General features: G+C 43.6%; 1 protein-coding gene across 2 annotated transcripts in view; it reads left to right on the top strand.

The window, feature by feature from the left end:
- Positions 1-18,082, top strand: part of pde4ba (phosphodiesterase 4B, cAMP-specific a) — a 63,511-nt gene that overhangs the window by 33,911 nt on the left and 11,518 nt on the right. Inside the window, exon 6 of one of the 2 annotated variants that reach the window (XM_061078444.1) lies at positions 11,501-11,613. In XM_061078444.1, coding sequence (XP_060934427.1) covers positions 11,501-11,613 — 113 coding nt within the window. Of the gene's footprint in view, positions 1-11,500; positions 11,614-16,108; positions 16,323-18,082 lie in introns of those variants that run through there. The other variant, XM_061078445.1, reaches the window with a different exon arrangement.

Genomic DNA, 18,082 nt, shown 5'->3' with positions numbered 1-18,082 from the left:
GTGGCGAGTGACGGCCGAGCAAATGAATTCCATGTGGGTTTGTGTGTGATTTCGGCCTCCGCTCCAGTTGTTGTTTTGGTTTTAATGGAGTCCTATTCCACTCCGGGTTTTAGCTCCGGCCTGCCACAGAGAGAGAGAGCAGGTTCAGAGAGCTGGAAGCACGCTCGCTGCAAGTATTCGAATTATGCCATTGACGTCAGCACAGTCATAAAGTAGACTGCTGCCCTTCCCCTGAAGTATTCCCTTGCCAGAAGGCCTGTTCAGCTCGGCGCAGATGGATTCAAACGCTCTCTGCTTCACAGACAGGCGCTTTTTGTTTGGGTATTTGGGAAGCACTCGGACTCCCCCCACCCCCACCCCCACTAAAAAACACCACCACCACCAGCACCATCGTGCCCTCTTTGGGAAACACGACAGGGACTAGCTTTTGCATAATCACAGATTTAATAGCCCTCTTCAATACAAATCCTCCTGATTATTATCAAGAAGGAAACAAAAGAGCCAGATCAGGGCTCGGGAGTCGTTACTCTGCGGTGCCGTGGCTGATTTTCTGGCAGAGTTCGGATCCAGATATCTTTGCTTCTTCTGTCGGACTCCATAAGTCAAACGTCTGTTTAGTCGAGGGGAACTTTTGTTTGGCTTCGATTGTTGGATGTGGTCTGGGATGCACACGTAAACTGCATCGACCCACTCGACAAGCTCACAGGAGACATGTCGTCTGAGGTCGTCCCAGGATCGTCTCAGCTGGTCTTCATATGTTACTGGAGACACCGATCTCTCGTTGCACGCAAACCCCTTCGTCATAAACCCCTCTGGTGACTTCCCCTGTCCTGCTCATCAGGATTGCTTCATCCCGACCCGGACTCGTCTGGCCCGGCCCCACGTCAGGGCCTGCTCGCTAAATAGGCTCAAGACAATGTTAATTAGACAAGTCCTGTTTTTCTTGACAACAGTTCAACAGCAGCTGGAAAAGTGTCGGGACCCAAGTGATTTATCGCTCGGCCTTGATGGGATATGATTCTTATATAGAGGCCAAAATAACAGAAGAGGTACGACACATGAGCTGACTCGTCTGGTTACATATCAGCCCACTGAGGTTGTTTACTTCCTCATTATTTGAAATTAGACCTGAGATAAATCTGAGCCCTGGTTTGGGAAACTCATGGGAGCTGCCACACCTTCCGTATTCCCGGGTGTAAAATAACTGAAGTAGAACAGCACTCAAAAGCCGTGAAAGCTGATTTGACTTATTAAAAACAGCACTACCAGAGGATTTATCTGAATTACTTCAGAGAAAGACAAATCCCTGTATCCACAAGGGACCTGGTTTAGTACAGAAAGTCCCTCGCATGTAAACGTCTCCTTCTGCAACACATTAAATCTGCTGTGTGTCCGAGGGGCCGCTCCTGCAACCCCCCGGTCCCTGACCTGTCTTGTGACAGGCGTGCGTGAAACTACATCTCTTGTTCCATCTAGAAAGCCAGAACTCAAACTTTCTAAAATGATGTAACTCATACATTACGTAGGTAAACTGAGAACTCAGTGTCCCATGAAGCATCTTTAGTCATCATGTTACTGCAGAATCAGATCCCCTTTATTCTCCCTAAACATCCTTTACTTATCTCTCTTTATGACAGTGATTGTAATTGCTGAACTTGTGATTTAAAGGAACAGTTTGTAATTGTGAGTGGACATCATTTGTAATCTGAAATGTTCCTTTCAGTTTGATGAGAACATTGATTCCACTCCATTCGTTATACTGAGCTAACTGACTGCTGGCTGTTGCTTCATAGAAAAATATTAATTTCCCGAAATTTCTGTTCTCGTGCTATTCATTTAAAAGATCTCTTATCTGTTGTTGTACCTCACCATAGTTTTGGCTTTAGCACTGATATCTGTCTCAGAGATTCCCAGTCACAACTTGATCACAGTGGAGGAAATAAGAACTTTGTCGGCCTCAAAGTATTAAAAACATAACTTTAGACAAGTCAAGAATAACATATCTTTACAGGAATGATACATTTGTCAATCAAGGTTACCCCAAATGTCACAATAAAGTTTTCGTAAGAACGGTTCCTTTGGTAAAGGGCAGTTCGCAGTTTTCAAGGCTTTGAACAAACAAATTGATATTCAAGTCAATCGTATTGATGGTAAATCTAAATGTATACGTTTGCTTTTGTAATTTGGGGAAAACTAACCGATGAACTGTCTTTGGAAGGAGCAGCACGAGGCTAAAATGCCGTAACCCTAATTACTGGCTGGGGCGTGTCCTCTGGGCGGTGGGTCACTCGCAGGTTACTGATATTTCTGTACGATCTTATTGATAATTATCAACCACTTGGGGTCGATTTAACATCTGACTTTTTATTCTTTCTTTTAACTCCACTGTTGTCTTTTTAATTCAAACACATGCAGCTAGGAACCAAAAGCAAGGGGAACATAAATAGGAAATGTAAATGTGCTACATATCAAATTATCCCCCCAAAATATATATATGATATCCAATATATACAAATTCATGATCAAATAATTTAATGAATGTAATGAAGTTAACCCTAAAACAGTGTTAAACAACTTAGTATGCAACATACATTCACATGAATAGAATAATAAGTATAAACTTTTTACAATCCCTATGGTTCCAATTTATATGCAGGAAAGTCAGCAGAGAAATCGAAGTCAGACAAATCGCTATGTTTTAAATTAGGTTTGATTCGGTCTGGGATCAAACGTTTTCCTCTGACTTCACAGACGCTGAGTCGGCTCCAGCAGGAGCAGCTGCGTGCTGGCCTGTTCTCATTATGTAAAAGTTTTCCTGATGATCGTAGAAATCTCTCATCACCCCTGACATCAGATCTGCCCCCGCTCCGACAGAAAACATCTGTAGTTTTAACTCCAGACGCTGCTTTGGAACCTAAAACAACAGCATGGACGAGGACAGAAGTTTGGCTTCCTGGAGTTCATGGCTTCTCCGATCCATGCTAATCAACCCGAGGGGCAAATGCCAGTCGGCGTGACAATGGAGGCCATTCAGTCCAGTCAGTACTGTTGCTCCCAGTGTGGGAGTTCACCCCAGGTAACACAGACAAAGCCTGGTCTGTTGCTGCGTGTTTGTGTGTTTCGTGTTTGTGTGTGAACACGTTCGAGCGTAGAGAAGCTCTAAGAGTCAAAGGGCGAGCGATGGAAGAAAAGAAAACGCACATTAACGAGCGAAGGAGCCAAAACAGATGGAGAGCATGAGGGAGAGAGAGGCTCAAGGACAGGGGCGAGTTACACTCTGAGCAGAATCGCTCGCTTACAACCTCAGTGACGCCCGAGCGCTTTTATCAGAGGGAACGAGGGAGATACAGAAACAAAACATTTGAGGTTTTAACACCAAATAATGACGAGCAGTCTGATAGGAGCGAGTGCTGTCGAAGGCCTCGGTGACCCTCAGACCCTTCAGACCATGTGATATCAGCTTGCTCCTCACATTATCCTCTAATCCTCACTGTCACCTCCCACATGCGTAAATCACTCTGTATCTCCGAGTGTGTGAGAACAACATGCACGTGTGTGAATCATGTGAACGTGTGTGTGAGCAGCGGTGTGATGTGCACGGCCTGACTCTGTGGAATGATCGTCTGTGACTAAAAGCATCAGTACGGCTGACATTTTAGAGTTATTTGTAAAAAATTCACGTGGTCGCTTGATTTTTCCAAGATATTTTAAATGTAAGTCAAATTCACTCTTCACAATCTCACTGGATTATAATCTGATAATAAATTAAGTTCTTAAATATTATTTTCAAGCATTATTTGTAGCATTGTAGTTGTTATGATTTCTAATTCTCTGATTTATGCCATTGTTAACAACATACGACAAAATAATCGGATCAATAACGGTAATTATTACTTCTAGTCCCACTTTTTTTGCACAAACTATGCAGTATAAAGGATGTATAGACAGTAGACAATATAGGGCTCCGAGCCCAATGATACATTAGTATGCAGACTGAGGAGCAGGGGATCGAACCACCGACCTTCTCTCCCCCCTCGAAATCTGACTCCAGTGTAGGGTAAGGAAAGACCAACATACAATAGAGGTTCAGGGGAAAATTACACATCTATACTTTCCAAGCAGAATTGAAGTCATGGATGATCACTCAGCCTCCCAAAGAGAAATACATCCTGTTCAAATGGGGCTTTGTGGAGTTTTTTTTTACATCCTGTGCTCTATTATAGCATCTCCCAGTGGTGATATACCATCTGAAATACAATTCTCACAGCGTTAAGACCTCCAGTTTACTCTTTCCACCTGGATTCAGTCAGTATGATCAACACAAAGCCAGTTTTTCTGCCGTTGCACCTCTGATTCTTCGGGGGATCAGGTATCAGCTGTCCGAACTTTGGCAATCTTACGTGCTGCTCCGATTTATTGCTCTACATGTTTCCTTCCCTCTGAGTTCTATAGTAAATCAGAAAGGAATGTGTTCTTGTATATGTTATGGTGAAGACAGGGAACACAGTGTCCAAGGGGAGGGGGGAAGACGAGCACGCGAGAACCATAAGGAAGTCTGACACACACACACACACACACACAGACACACTCATGGTTACATGTGACCCAGTCAAAGCATTTTTTCGTGAGATGTTTTGTGGTCTGAACTGACGTTAATTTCAGTTTGAACGGAAGCAGAAGAGCCACAAGTCACAGCAGCAGTCACACGAATCACATGTGAAATTCTGGGACTGTCATTCCACGGGTTACAATATAATATACATTTGTCTAAGTCCCCTTGTTCCTACACAACCACTTTAAAAACTTCACCAGGACAACACGCACACTTGCAAATAACCCGTGTGCCCATAATTTCAGTTTGTCCAGATTATTCCTTTACTTTGGACAGAGCCAATATGCTTATATGCTAATCACCATGTACCTGAAGTTTCCTGAACACATTTTGACACTAGACCAAGATGTCCAAACATTGATGTTGTAAATACTAAAACCTATATATGCTCCTTTATTTGTCCCACCACAGCTTCATAATGTCATTTTACATTGTAGACCTATATATGCAGTGCTCTTTGTCCCAGTGTCCCTTTCTATTCCTCACACACGTCACTGACAACATGGATTTCACCATTTCACCAGTCAGATCGAACGTCACCACCACCGGGAGAAATTCTGCCCATTTGGATGGACTTTTAAAACATCCACAATTTGTTGTACCATCCTCAGCAGGCAGAATACAGTATTAACTCTGTAGACACTGATTTCTTCTGGGCGCATTCCTGTGTCAAGCATCCAGCACAGGGTTGAAAACTAGACCCTGCTCCTGGCCTGCAGAGTCAACCAAATTAATTTGTATAATTATATTGCATTTATTGATGTTTAGTTCCATATATCATATACAGTTTTTCTTATTTAAGATATAGATATTTTTCATTACTAGTTATAAAATAAAATATTTGAGTTACCAGAGAACAGTGCTAATTGAGATTTCTGCTTCATTGACCTAAATCCAACCCTGTACCGGCTTTTAAAGTATCTAAAGCAGAAATCTTTATTTCTAGTTTTTTCTCTGTGTCCGGGACAGAGAGCAAATATATAAACTTGTAATTTTGACACAACAGAGACGTCAATGGTTTCCATTACAACACCGCAGAAGTTTTTATCTGCTTGTCAGTGCGTCTGGGGAGGTCACCAGATGAAAATGTCCCCGGTGTGTTTTCCCAACACTACAAACCAGAATGAGAAATCCATCCGTCCTACCACCACTGAAGTTCAGCTGCGGATGTGTACCCGGTGAAACCATAAGTAAATCCTCCATTGCAACAGAATGTCATTATTTCTTCCCTTTTACTCACCACTGGAGGCCAACGAAATCCTGATACCATCTATTGACACATCTTTTTTTTTTCATGCCGCCGCCGCCACATAATTCTGGGTAATTGAACTCTTAACGAAAAACAGACCCATGATGTCATCTTGTCACTTCCCAGAGCCTGGCACGCTCAAAGGTTTTAATCAACCAAACGCTGCAGCGCCACATTACATGATCGCAAAAACCGCAAACTCCACCGCCGCCACCCTCCTTCTCCTCTTTTCGAAATACTCATCAGTGATTGATTTTGCAATGTTGTGCATGTGAAGTCATAATTCAGCTTGTAAGGAGCGGCAGAGCGGCTCTGGTCCCTGTTAGGAAGTGTTGTGTAACCGCACGGAGGGTTTCTGATCAACTCAGCTCTGTTTCTTGTAAAGAGAGAGATGCCATTAAGAAATGTCTCCCCCCCTCCCTCCCCTCTCTCTGCACTGCCGCCAGTTGACCCACGTCGAAGTTTGGTTTCTCTTTATGTGTGTGTGGTCTGCTGGTGGCGCTTCACTGGAAATGCAGCACGTCACCGATCAAGTGCTGAATGTTTACGTGATGAATGCTCGGTCAATAAAGTGAGAGACGAAATTTGCATGGGAGGAAAAGGGGAGATTGTCCGTCGCCGACCTCGTGTCCTGCGTGTTTATGAGCGAGTGCTTTTTTTGGGCCTGCAGTCGCCGTCTGCTCTGATGATTTAAACCGTATAGATTACTTCTGCTGGTAATGCTGCTGCAGCCCTCCTGCTCTGCTGCATCTACCAGCACATCACTGGCAGGAAACTGACGGCTGCACACACACACACATATTCAAATACACAGAGGTTCAACTCCTCTGGTCGGAGGTCCTGCATGATCAGAATCAGAATCAGAATCAGAAGGTATTTATTGCCAAGTAGGTTTACACCTACCCGGAATTTGCTCTGGTTATTGGTGCATACAATGAACATAGAAACATAAAAACACAATAAATACACCACACATAAGAAAAACAATAATAATAATAAAAAAAACAATATATTTACTCACTCTTTACTTCTTATTTACTCACTTTTTCTAATATTTATACGGTGATGGCACCGTATGCCATGGTCTGTGTATGTAGAAGCCTTCGGGTGTGTTTGCTCCAGCTGAGAAGAAGAGAGGAGACTGTAATAAAGACCTGTTTCAATACACTGTTCGGTCTTTGAGACAAGAGGATGAATGCATGGTTTCCTTTAGTTCAACACAAACTGAAATATAAGAGAACAGGAATCAGGAAATTCAAGACAAATGCCTCAAGCACATAGAAATATTTTTGCTGTTGATAATTGTCGTTTTAACTTCGTCGGTGAAGGAAATATTGTATGTTTCTATACGAGCGAAGCTACTGAACTGAACTGAGGGTGAGACTCCCTCGACTGGAGAGAACATGTTTGTGTGTGAGTGCAGTGATGATGAATTAGAGTCATTACACTTGTGTGTGTATGTATGTGCGACTGTGTGAATCTGAGTCCAAGACCACAGTTGGTCTGAGTTCTCATCAGAAAGGCCAGGGTGGAGGCAGTGGAAATCCCCTTGTGTGTGTGTGTGTGTGTGTGTGTGTGTGTGTGTGTGTGTGTGTGTGTGTGTGTGTGTGTGTGTGTGTGTGTGTGTGTGTGTGTGTGTGTGTGTGTGTGTGTGTGTGTGTGTGTGTGTGTGTGTGTGTGTGTGTGTGTGTGTGTGTGTGTGTGTGTGTGTGTGTGTGTCTCAGTAGACATTTGACTTATGAATGCTGCTTCTCTTGGTCAGTTTGAAGCTGTGACAATGCCCAGTGCAATCTGCTGTAGCTAAAGTAGCAGCATAACATGTCTTCTTTTAAAACAAGAGAGAAAAGTTAAGCATGTATGTGTCATTATACTTTCTAAACACCCTTTCTGTTTTATAAACGCTGGAAACTGATAAAGTATAAAAGACATTCTCCTCTGGAATAAAAACAATCTTATATTCTTGAGATTTTGGAAAACTATATTGATCAGTTAAGGTAAACATCAAACTCAAAAAGCTGCAGAAAAATACAGGCCTTTACTTTAGCCTCATTTGCATCCCCAGTTTCCTCTGAAGTATTTATTATTGTTTAATGGTTTCTGCAAATATTACAACAGAAATTGAGAAATGCCCAAGTCGATTTCTTCAATGGTAATCGCATAAATCTTTGCCTTTTATTTGTCCGGTGGTAAACTGGGTCCAGCACTGGAGTAAACACTGGTGGTATTGGCTCTGCGTCCCAGCAGGGCAGGGATCAGAGTAAAACTGTTATACAAGCGGTATAGTTAAGTGGCTCTGGCACCTACCTAGAGCTTAGATTTAGTATGTGGGAACCCACAAGGACTTGGCCCCGTGACCAGTTTTAGGTCCACAGTCACTAAACCAGATTTTAGGGCTCTGTACCCATTTCTGTGTTTTCGAATATCAAAGTCATGAAAGCGGTTACGGGCTCAAACCATCAATCTGGCATCTCAGTTTCCCCCGTTGCATCTTCTCTGCCACACACATGCACAAGTAAATACATGCATGTGTGGATCACATCTGCGCCCAACTACCCTCATCTGTAACCCGCTTCATTTTTCTCCAAATTTCGGAGAAGTCGTCTTTTTCTGTCAGTTTAGTGGCATATGGCGACTGGTTCTAAAAACTAGATCACAGGCCGGGACTGATCCGGACAGATGTGCAAATCAGAGTCTTCAAATCCTGTGTGTTTACTGTCTTCTTCACATGGCTCACTACAAGGGCCTGCAGATCACTGGGAGAATGGGAAACCATTGGCAGGAGTCTGTCTCGTACCCAGTGTGCTTGTGTGGTTTGGTTCCTTTCAGCCCGGCAAACAAACTCAGAGCGTCGAATCAGCATTTTTTTAAAGCTAACAAAATGTTGACCCCCTCAACAAAAAAAACCTTCCACTGACTGAAACACTGAGCTATTGTCGCTACAACCATCGAACTTTACTCAAAAGTCCAAATGTGAACTGATTTAAACTGCTCAGTGTATTATCCGGCTCTTCGAGGCTTAATCTCCAGCTGCTGCCGACTGTGAGCTGTGCAGAATCTGAACCTTTGTGACTGGATATTTCTCATTAAATAATACTTTCTCCATATTTTTAAGAACGTATGAAGTTTATCTTCATCCAAAATGTGATATTTTCTAACTCATCAGCCACTTAGAGTTTCATGCAGATGCTTCGAAGTCCAGTAAGAAGTCACTTCACACTGTTTGTGCAGAAAATCAAAGACTTAACTTCTGGAACCACGGCAACCCCCAAACCTGATTATATGATCATGCTGGTGCATTTATTTCTTATAATGAATGATATATTAAACATACTGAAATGACACCAGCCACAAAAGTACAATTTACAGATCATAAGTGTTGTTATAATCCCTTTTTGAGTGTATTGCATAAACTACAGTTACATTTTTTTATTCAACTTTTGCAGAGGAAGACAAAATAGTTTTTAGACAACAAAGAGCACGGCTGTAGAAACGTCTCATCAGTTTTCATCTCTCGCCGTCACAAGAGTTTAAAAGTTCATGCGAGAGAACTGTTAAAGGGACAAGGGCCTTTCTGTGCTCCACTAAAAACACAAACCACCTCAAATGTGTTGGGAATACTGGAAAGAAAAAAACTCTCAAACGAGTGCAAGCCGTTTCAACATCAGACACACACACACACAGACACACACACTCCCTCTCTGTCTCTCACTCCCCTCATCAGAGCGAGGGCCGGCCGTGGGCAGAGCGCCAGGTGCCTCTCATGTTTGGGAGAGCAAACAGGCCCGTGTCTTTGATGGCGAGGAGATCAGAGCGGGGGGGACATTCTACGTGGCCGCGCTAAGGTCGCCGCAGTGCGCACCCGGCTGCCATGTTGTGCTCTGCAGCTAGGAGACCTGCAGTACACACCCTGCTAAGGGCAGCAGACGTTGTGTTGTGTATGTATATATATGTGTGTGTGTGTGTGTGTGTGTGTGTGTGTGTGTGTGTGTGTGTGTGTATGTGTGTTACTCCAACCTCATCACACACAACCTCTGCTTTCCAACACGGAGTCACTCCAACCTTGACGCACAATTGCAGTTGTTTGAAAAACACAGTTTAACCACAAGAGCACGGTTGAAAACCGAGTTCTTGCAAGAATAACGTCAGTAGCGGTTTCAACACCCCCCCCCCCCCTTTCTGCTGTTTGTCTTTTTTACTACTCACAGACGCAATTATTGCTCTTCTGCAAACAAGTGTTTCACATTTAAGGTGAAGGTTCTTCACAAAATCAAGAACTATGACGAAATGTGACAAAAAAAATGTAGTCTTTGACGTATTTTTTAAATCTTAAATATGCTGCTTTAAGCACAAGGTACCAAACATTTTTTGCACACTCCTTTTACTTTATTCAATAATGTTTGGCCCCATTTGTGTACAAGTGTAAGATTTAAGGGGATCTATGTTATTATAAGGCATTCCTACATGTCAGGAGAGGGCCCAGAATGTTGCACAGTAGTCCATAATGAAATAACTTCATATTTAAGAGGCTGTGAAGCTCAAACTTTTTAATTCATCTGTTAGAAAAGCAATATTTTGAACTTTCCCTTTTAAAGGAAAAATGTCAAACTGTGTGAAGACTTTTCAGATTTTCTTGTCTGATGGTAAAACAAACCGAGAAATTTGAAGACGTCACCTTGGGCTCCCAGAAATTATATCATCTAAAAATAAGATGAAATGAAGTTTGATTAAATAATCATGAAGTTAGTGTGTAGATACAGTTTTTGACTAACACACATGTCTTAAAAAAACAATCACCAAAGTATCACAAAGAAATGACGCTAAAGACGCCTGTGATATCTTATGCCTAATGGTCTGGAAATCTGATTCTGATACAGTAAACACATGCGTCAGTTCCTGTGAGTCTGTGACTGTTTGCGGTCGGGCCTTTGTCAGATAAACAAGTGGATTAGTCCACAGAATCACATCTCGTTGAACTTATCCATCAGATGTGATTGCGGTGTTTAAATAATGGAAACTAATCTGTGTTATCTGCCCGTGTACAGTATGTGTGTGTGTCAGAGACGGCAGGTGATTCAAAGTTTGCACAAAACTCTGGATTAAATGTGACAAGTGTGTGTGTGTGTGTGTGTGTGTGTGTGTGTGTGTGTGTGTGTGTGTGTGTGTGGGTAGATCTAACGGTGTCTGCTTGCTGAGGTGGGGTAAAGTCTGTGTGTTGTGATGTATGTGTGTGTGTGTGTGTGGGGGGTTGGGTGGTGTCTGGTTTCCTAAACTTGGGGGTAAATGAGCAAAGGGCGTCAGATTGGGTGGAGGGGTCACGCACACAAACGCACGCATCCACTAAGAGAGAGAAGTGTGTGAGCTTAGAGCCCAGCTTCCCTCCGACAGCTGCGACTCCCTCCAGCTCACCCGCGGCTGCATCTCCTCATGACGAGGGAGAGAGAGAGCTGCAGCCGGGTGCCACCTCCACCCGGGTGCCACCTCCAGCCTCTCTCCCCCCTCCTCTGCAGCAGCAGCAGCCCACAGCAGGCTCCACCAGCGGGACCCGTGGGTGGATGTCGCCTGGCAGTGGCAGGGCAGCTCCGTGTGCACTCTGCTGTTCTGACTGTGTGTGTCTGTGTGTGCTGGCTGCTTGTTGACAGATGAGGCGTACCAGAAGCTGGCCACGGAGACGATGGAGGAGCTGGACTGGTGTCTGGACCAGCTGGAGACCATCCAGACCTACCGCTCCGTCAGCGACATGGCCTCTAACAAGGTAGGACAGGCCGCATCTTTGACTGTTTGTGTGGAAAAAAGCACAATGTCGCCTTCACTTTACTTCACTTAGAGAAACTTTTTGCAGCTGTTCTAAAGGTTTTTGCTCTGTGAGGGAGAATCTGAGCAGCTGCTGGGAGAATGAATTCCCCAAATGAACATGTGAATGTACAGAATCCAGAGATACTGCGGCCGAGCAGGACGTGACCCAAACAAAGTCAACGGTATTAATAGTCTGAACATGTACAGTGAGAAGGAGGAGTTAGGGTCGCGGCCTGCAGCAGGAAGCAGAGTGTGCATGGGCGCTCAGTCACTGATGATCACGGCTCATTTCTCCTCAACACAAAACTTTATCTCAAGCATTAATGTTTCTGACAAAAGTAAAAAGTGTGTTTTTCTCTCTTGGACCTTTTTTAGTCTTTCAACTTTTCTGAGTCCAGTGGTTTTTCTGTTTCTGAGTCAGTGTGTGTGAGACGCACCAAGGTTCACATCCTGGTTCTGGACACAAGTAACAACTGTGCTGCTTATTAACAGAAGCTGGTGCTGAGTAATACTCAGCTTTATATTTCAGTTTTCTTCGTCTTTGCACTGTGAAAACTTATCTGTACATGTGTCTAAGACTCTTGGAAGTTTTCAGCCTCCACCGAGCAGGTTGCATTTCCGTACGGGTTTGGTGGTGTGTTAGTTGGCAGCGTTACACAAAGAACACAAAAATGGATTACCAGGGAACTTGGTGGAAGGATGTGGTGTGAGTCAAGGAAGAACTGAATGACTTTGGATCAGGATCGGCTGATGAATACATGACTTTTTCATGGATCTCGATGATGTGGTATCTGCATTTCTGCAATTTGGTGCAGCTTGATGTAATTAAAGGACTGTTGGGTCTGGGCTGAGACATCAATTCACTGAGTTCCTTTCTTATTTTTGTGGTGGCCCCGTATATCTGCTGCTCTTTTATTACACGGAAGACGGATGAGTTGCCATCTTTGCTGCAGATTTAGCTTAATTAAAAGTAGTCAATACGCTGCTATAGAGGAAGGTTCAGCCTCCTGATTTGAGCTTCTTTATTGACTCAAAATGTTGAGTAGTAAAGTGTTTGTATTTTTTGCTTGTGGCAGTAAAAACCACGTCATGCTGTCGCATGGTGCGGAGCGGCAGCTGTGTGTGAGAGACTGAAAACTGTTTGTGTGAGTGAGTCGAGAGGAAAAGCTTGTTATTTCTCATAAAAGTGGACAACAGGATGCAAGTGGTCCTGCAGAGGGTCAAACACAATAAAGTGCAGAGGAAGAGAGAGGACGTGAGTGTGTGTGTGTGTGTGTGTGTGTGTGTGTGTGTGTGTGTGTGTGTGTGTGTGTGTGTGTGTGTGTGTGTGTGTGTGTGTGTGTGTGTGTGTGTGTGTGTGTGTGTGTGTGTGTGTGTGTGTGTGTGTGTGTGTGTGTGTGTGTGTGAGAGCGCAGAGTGACTCTCTCTTCCTGTCTCCTTCCTGGTCCACTGCTCTCTCTCTCTCTCTTCAGACGACAATAGAGTCCCATCAGTGGTTAACGGTCGTGTTAATTCATCCCAGTGCTGTCGTCATGTCCACTCACACCCAGCTGGACTGGTTTCCGTTAAGACGAAGGAGAACCACTGACACGCAGAATAAAAAACTGTTAAACATTGTTCTTTTAAAAGGGTGGACAATGAGAGAAGGCCTTATGGGACAAAAGAACAGAAGAGGACAGAGAGTAAATAGAAGGAGGAGAACGTGAGAGTGTCCAAGCAGAACGAGACTATCGGATCCATCTTACACTTGACGTAAGAGTGTGTCTCTGTTCGTTTCAGACCATTGTCATTTTCTGGTCCAGTGCACATGTTCCTTAAATATAAAATGCACTTGAGCTAATTTGAGCGTCCACGGGTGTGTTGGTGGTTGTTGGTGTGGTCAGGTGCATTGTCGGCACGGCGCTATCTTGATTCAGTGGAAAGCCAGAACAGACCTGGTTTGGTTATTTCGAGCTCCTGCAGAGGGGGGGTGCACTTGTGTGTTCACTCTGCCTCACACAGATGATTGGCTTGTGTGCTTTTACTTTGTTCACGAGTAAATGTGTTTCAATAACCACCTGACAAATTTTCCATTATAGTGCACATTCACCTGGATTTTAAAGGACCTTGCATTATGCTACATAGAGTAGTAGTTCACTTAGATGGTCACAGTAGAGCCCAAGGTTTTCCCACACACTAAGAAACATACCCACTTGTTTTTCAAGACAAGTACAGTTCAAGTCATATTCACTCACTGCTTGAAAACACAGTGCTTTTTTCTATCGAGCAGTATTCACAAACTACTACTGCGTCATTTAGGATTGCCCAAGGACACAAGGCATGCCGGGGATTGAACCACCGTCCTTCTAAACTGTGGAGGACCCGCTCTACTCCCTGATCCACGGCCGCCCATATATCCCCCCTATAAAAACTTGTGTACAGCTTTACTTACTGGAAACTGTACTTTCACAATCCCAGAGAAAACTGTCAGGATTGAGCAAACCGTTATCTGCAGGTGATGATTAATTTCAGGAGCCGCGAGCTTTGAGAACTTCCTAAATATCTCAATAACAGAATGACTGAAGAAGACTTGTGCTTTCCAGAAAATACTATGTTATACTTAAAGTTGACATGTAAAGCTCAGTAGTCTGCACTTAATTTCACCTTTTTTAGAGTTTTATCTCACGTTAAATTCTGTGTGACACATTATTATGGGAGATTTATCTTTTACTCTTGGTCAGATATTTCACAAAGCTAATGTAAATAATTGAGATTAAGTGAGAGCAAACCAACAGAGCCGGATGTGACTGATGCACAGTGAAGTGTATCAGGTGGCACAGTGTGTGCGTGTTGTGTGACCCTCTCTCGCTGGTGTGACATTGGCGTGTGGATGGCGTGTGCGTCCGGACACGTTACCATCAGCGGATCGGACAATGATAAGGAATCAGACATGTCTGTCTGGTGTGCGTTTGTTTGTGTACGAGTCTGTGCACATATCAACAGCAAGTTAATCCCACTGACATCGGAGCTATCTTATTCCTCAGCCTGTTTTGACAGTAAACTTTAACATTACACAACCGCTGCACCTTAGTCGTGTGGGCCAAGATTCTCGGCCCGGCGTGCCAATCAGCTAATGTGACCCCCCGGCTACCTGTTGTATTTAGGATGGAAAATCTGTTATTCAAGCAGGAGCAGCGTGTGAAACTGGAGCAGGCGGGAAGTGTAACTGGAGGAGCTGCTGTCGTACCTCCGAGGTGAAGTTCAGGGGGGGGGGGCTGCCGCTGCCGAGCTCTTTACAGGACGTGACTGTGACTCTGGGTTGTGTGTCGCTGCACACACGGGTCAGGGCCTGTGTGTAGCTGGAGTATCTGAGTCCGGGTGGAGACTGTGCGTCTTCTGTTGAGTCAACAACGTGTCAACGGACGTTTGGATGATTGTTTAAGACATTTACCAGCTTTGGAAATATAAAGATTTTCTCCGTTTTATATTATTACATAATGAATTTATCTGAATTGGGGGCTGTAAATTCGAGAGCAGAGATGAGCAGAAGGTGCATGAGCTTTTAAAGTGTGAAGATTTGCTGCTTTTCTCTTAGAGGTTTGGGGTTGAACAAGACATTTTAGATCTGCAACTATAACGGTTATTTTCTTGATTTGATCTGTAAAGCATCAGAAATCTAATTCACTTCCTGATGACATTCACCAAATAATTTCATTTACCATCTTGTCGGACCAAGGAAATCCACAAATTCCTAAATCTGAGAACCTCAAACCGATTAACCCAAAATTACTTCAATAATGAATTAACTCTCAATAGTTACAGATTCCTTATATTAACATTGACTGATCAAATATAATTACATCTCCAAGACATTTTAAAAGAATTTCTTTGGGCTCTGAGAAACCGTTTTTGGCAATATTCACTTTAATTGACATTTTAAAGCCAAAATAAATCCAAAAACTATTCAGCTGATCAATCCGTGAATACAATAAGTTGGTTGCAGCCTCTTTTAAAACCTTAAATTGGGCTTTTTCTTAAGACTACATGTGTTGTTTGAACAGAATAGAAATATGACACACAAGACCATTGGTTGATATATTATGCCGCTGACCATTGTCGGATTTTATGCAGACCCTTAATACACAGTCATGCATAAATAAAACATGAGAATAATCAGCTCAGACTACCAGCAAACTGCTGAACATTGTTTATCTCAACAAACCCCACTTCTTCATTTTTGTTATTGAAGTTCAAGGAAATCCATCACATTCATGTAACAGGAAACGTTGTAGTCACCAAAATGATCATTGCCATATTGACAGTGAAACTCTGGGCTGTGACTGCAGCTGCAGGACTAAGAAGAGGCGGGACTACCCCCATGAAGCAGTGTGTGTGTGTGTGTGTGTGTGTGTCTCTCCCTCTCTTTCTCTCGGCCATTGCTACACATACACACACAGACAGGGTGTGAGGTAAAGCCTAGTCAGACCTCACAGCCCAGAGTGAGTCACTGGAGCTGTGGCGTTTCCCAGCGTCAGAGCCGGAGCTTGGTCCTTTTACTCATGCTGGAGTCAGACTGAGGCAGACGCTTAAAACGGACAGAAGCCTTCTGCTCTGAACTCAGAAAACATGGGAGCCTGCTGCTTTGACAAGAAAGAGAGGAAACTGGGGAAGTTGAATGGCTGGAGGAAGGTGAGTTTGATAGAGTTTCTTCTCATTTTCTGACTTGTTCTGGTGTCCTCAGCATGGACTGTCCTGCGCTGGCTTCGGGGATCTCAACTTTTGTGCGGTGCTTCGACATGATGGGACTTTCATGTGTTGTCGTTGACATTTTCAACAGATGCTTCCTGTGCATTTGTCCTCTGTCGTCTAAGATTCATCATTAAATCGCATTGTGAACATGTGATGTTTAGTTTCTGGAGCTGTAAAAACAATTCTATTAATTTGTAACTTTATTTTTTTAAACTTTGAGCAAAAGGAGACTGGTGCATGAATTCTACTTTTGAGAAAACCTTTTACATCCTTGAATACGAAGCTGTATAAAGATCCTTTGCAGCTTAAACCTCAGTACACAGATGTTACCTCAAACATCTGAGTTGAACTCAGTGCTGATCTTGCAGACTTGTCTGTGTATTGTGTTCTGAGTGTAAGCAAATGTGCCTTTAAAAGACTAAGTTATGGGGACATTTAATTGCAAATGCTGTTTTGTTCTCTTTGGAACAAACCGATTTCCTGAAGTTATAAATCATGCACGACTAGCTGGTACTTGGTGGAGCGGCTTAGCAAAGGAAAACAGGCGAGAAAAAGTCCTTTGAGAGAAATGAGCCTGTTTGTTTGTGTTTCTCTGGTCTCAGAGGAATCTTGTGTATGATCAGGTTGGTGAGGTTATAAGTGAAGTGACCGTGGATTCACACAAGGAAGCTGCTACGTGAGCTTTTTAAGAACAAATGCCTCGAGAGAGCTTTTATGTTGTTTTTCCTCTCGTGTTCTGGCGAGTCCAACACTCGGGTCACGCTGGGGGGAAAGAGAGCGGTTCTGGGACTGTGATGTGGTTTGGTGCGGCTCCAAGGTCGCTCCGTTCAAACAGGGGATGCAGAGAGTCTCATAAATCATTCTGTGACTTCTTACATACGTACATGACTTCTGTTAAAACGCTGCGGTATTTGACTTTTGGTTTGAAGCCGCGGCCGTGCAGCCTGTTAACTTCCCTCATCCAGAAAAATAGGGTGTTGCAGACCACATCAGGCTCCAGGGCTTCTGGGTGTGATGGGAATGATTCACTCGGCTGAGAAATCGCTCACACTTACGCATTTCTCCTTCAGTTTCTGCCTCCTGTTTTACATGAATCCGTGCCTTCTCATGCAGACACACGAGCCTGAGTGCTTGAGTCAGAGGAAGTGAGAGGCTGCTCTGAGTCGTACCCCTACCCTTCACGCACAGGTCAGACGTAGGTAGAGTTCCTGATTATTATTGCAGTTATGTCACAGCAAGTCTTAGCACAGACGTCCCCACCTTGCAACATCTGCAGAAGAAAACCCGAGTGCATAAGTCAGCCAGCAGCGACGTATACTATGTGTATGATGTATGTATGAATCAGCAGCTCGATGGTTCCTCTTGTCCACTGTGTCATCGGGCAGAAGGCTGAATCGAAAAGCCCCTGATGATGAACCATAGGTGTGAATGGGTGAATGTGACCCGGAGTGTAAACTGCTTTGACTTGTTTATGGGACTTGAAAATGCAAAAGACGAACTTTCATCAATTGATTTTCATAATTTCTTGGAAACAGAAATTCAGTTTAATCAAAGTTTCTAGTCATGGTTGTCAATAAATAGCTGTTTGGGTACATGTTGATTATTACGAAAATATATCGTTTTCCTATTAGGCAAGGGAGGATGATTTATAGTTAAAGTCCCTGTTGCAGTTGTATGTTCTGTCACTGCAGGGTCACAGG

This window comes from Limanda limanda, chromosome 9 (assembly GCF_963576545.1).
Source record: "Limanda limanda chromosome 9, fLimLim1.1, whole genome shotgun sequence".
In the NCBI taxonomy this organism is placed as follows: Eukaryota; Metazoa; Chordata; class Actinopteri; order Pleuronectiformes; family Pleuronectidae; genus Limanda; species Limanda limanda.
This window is presented reverse-complemented; position numbering and strand designations above follow the sequence as displayed.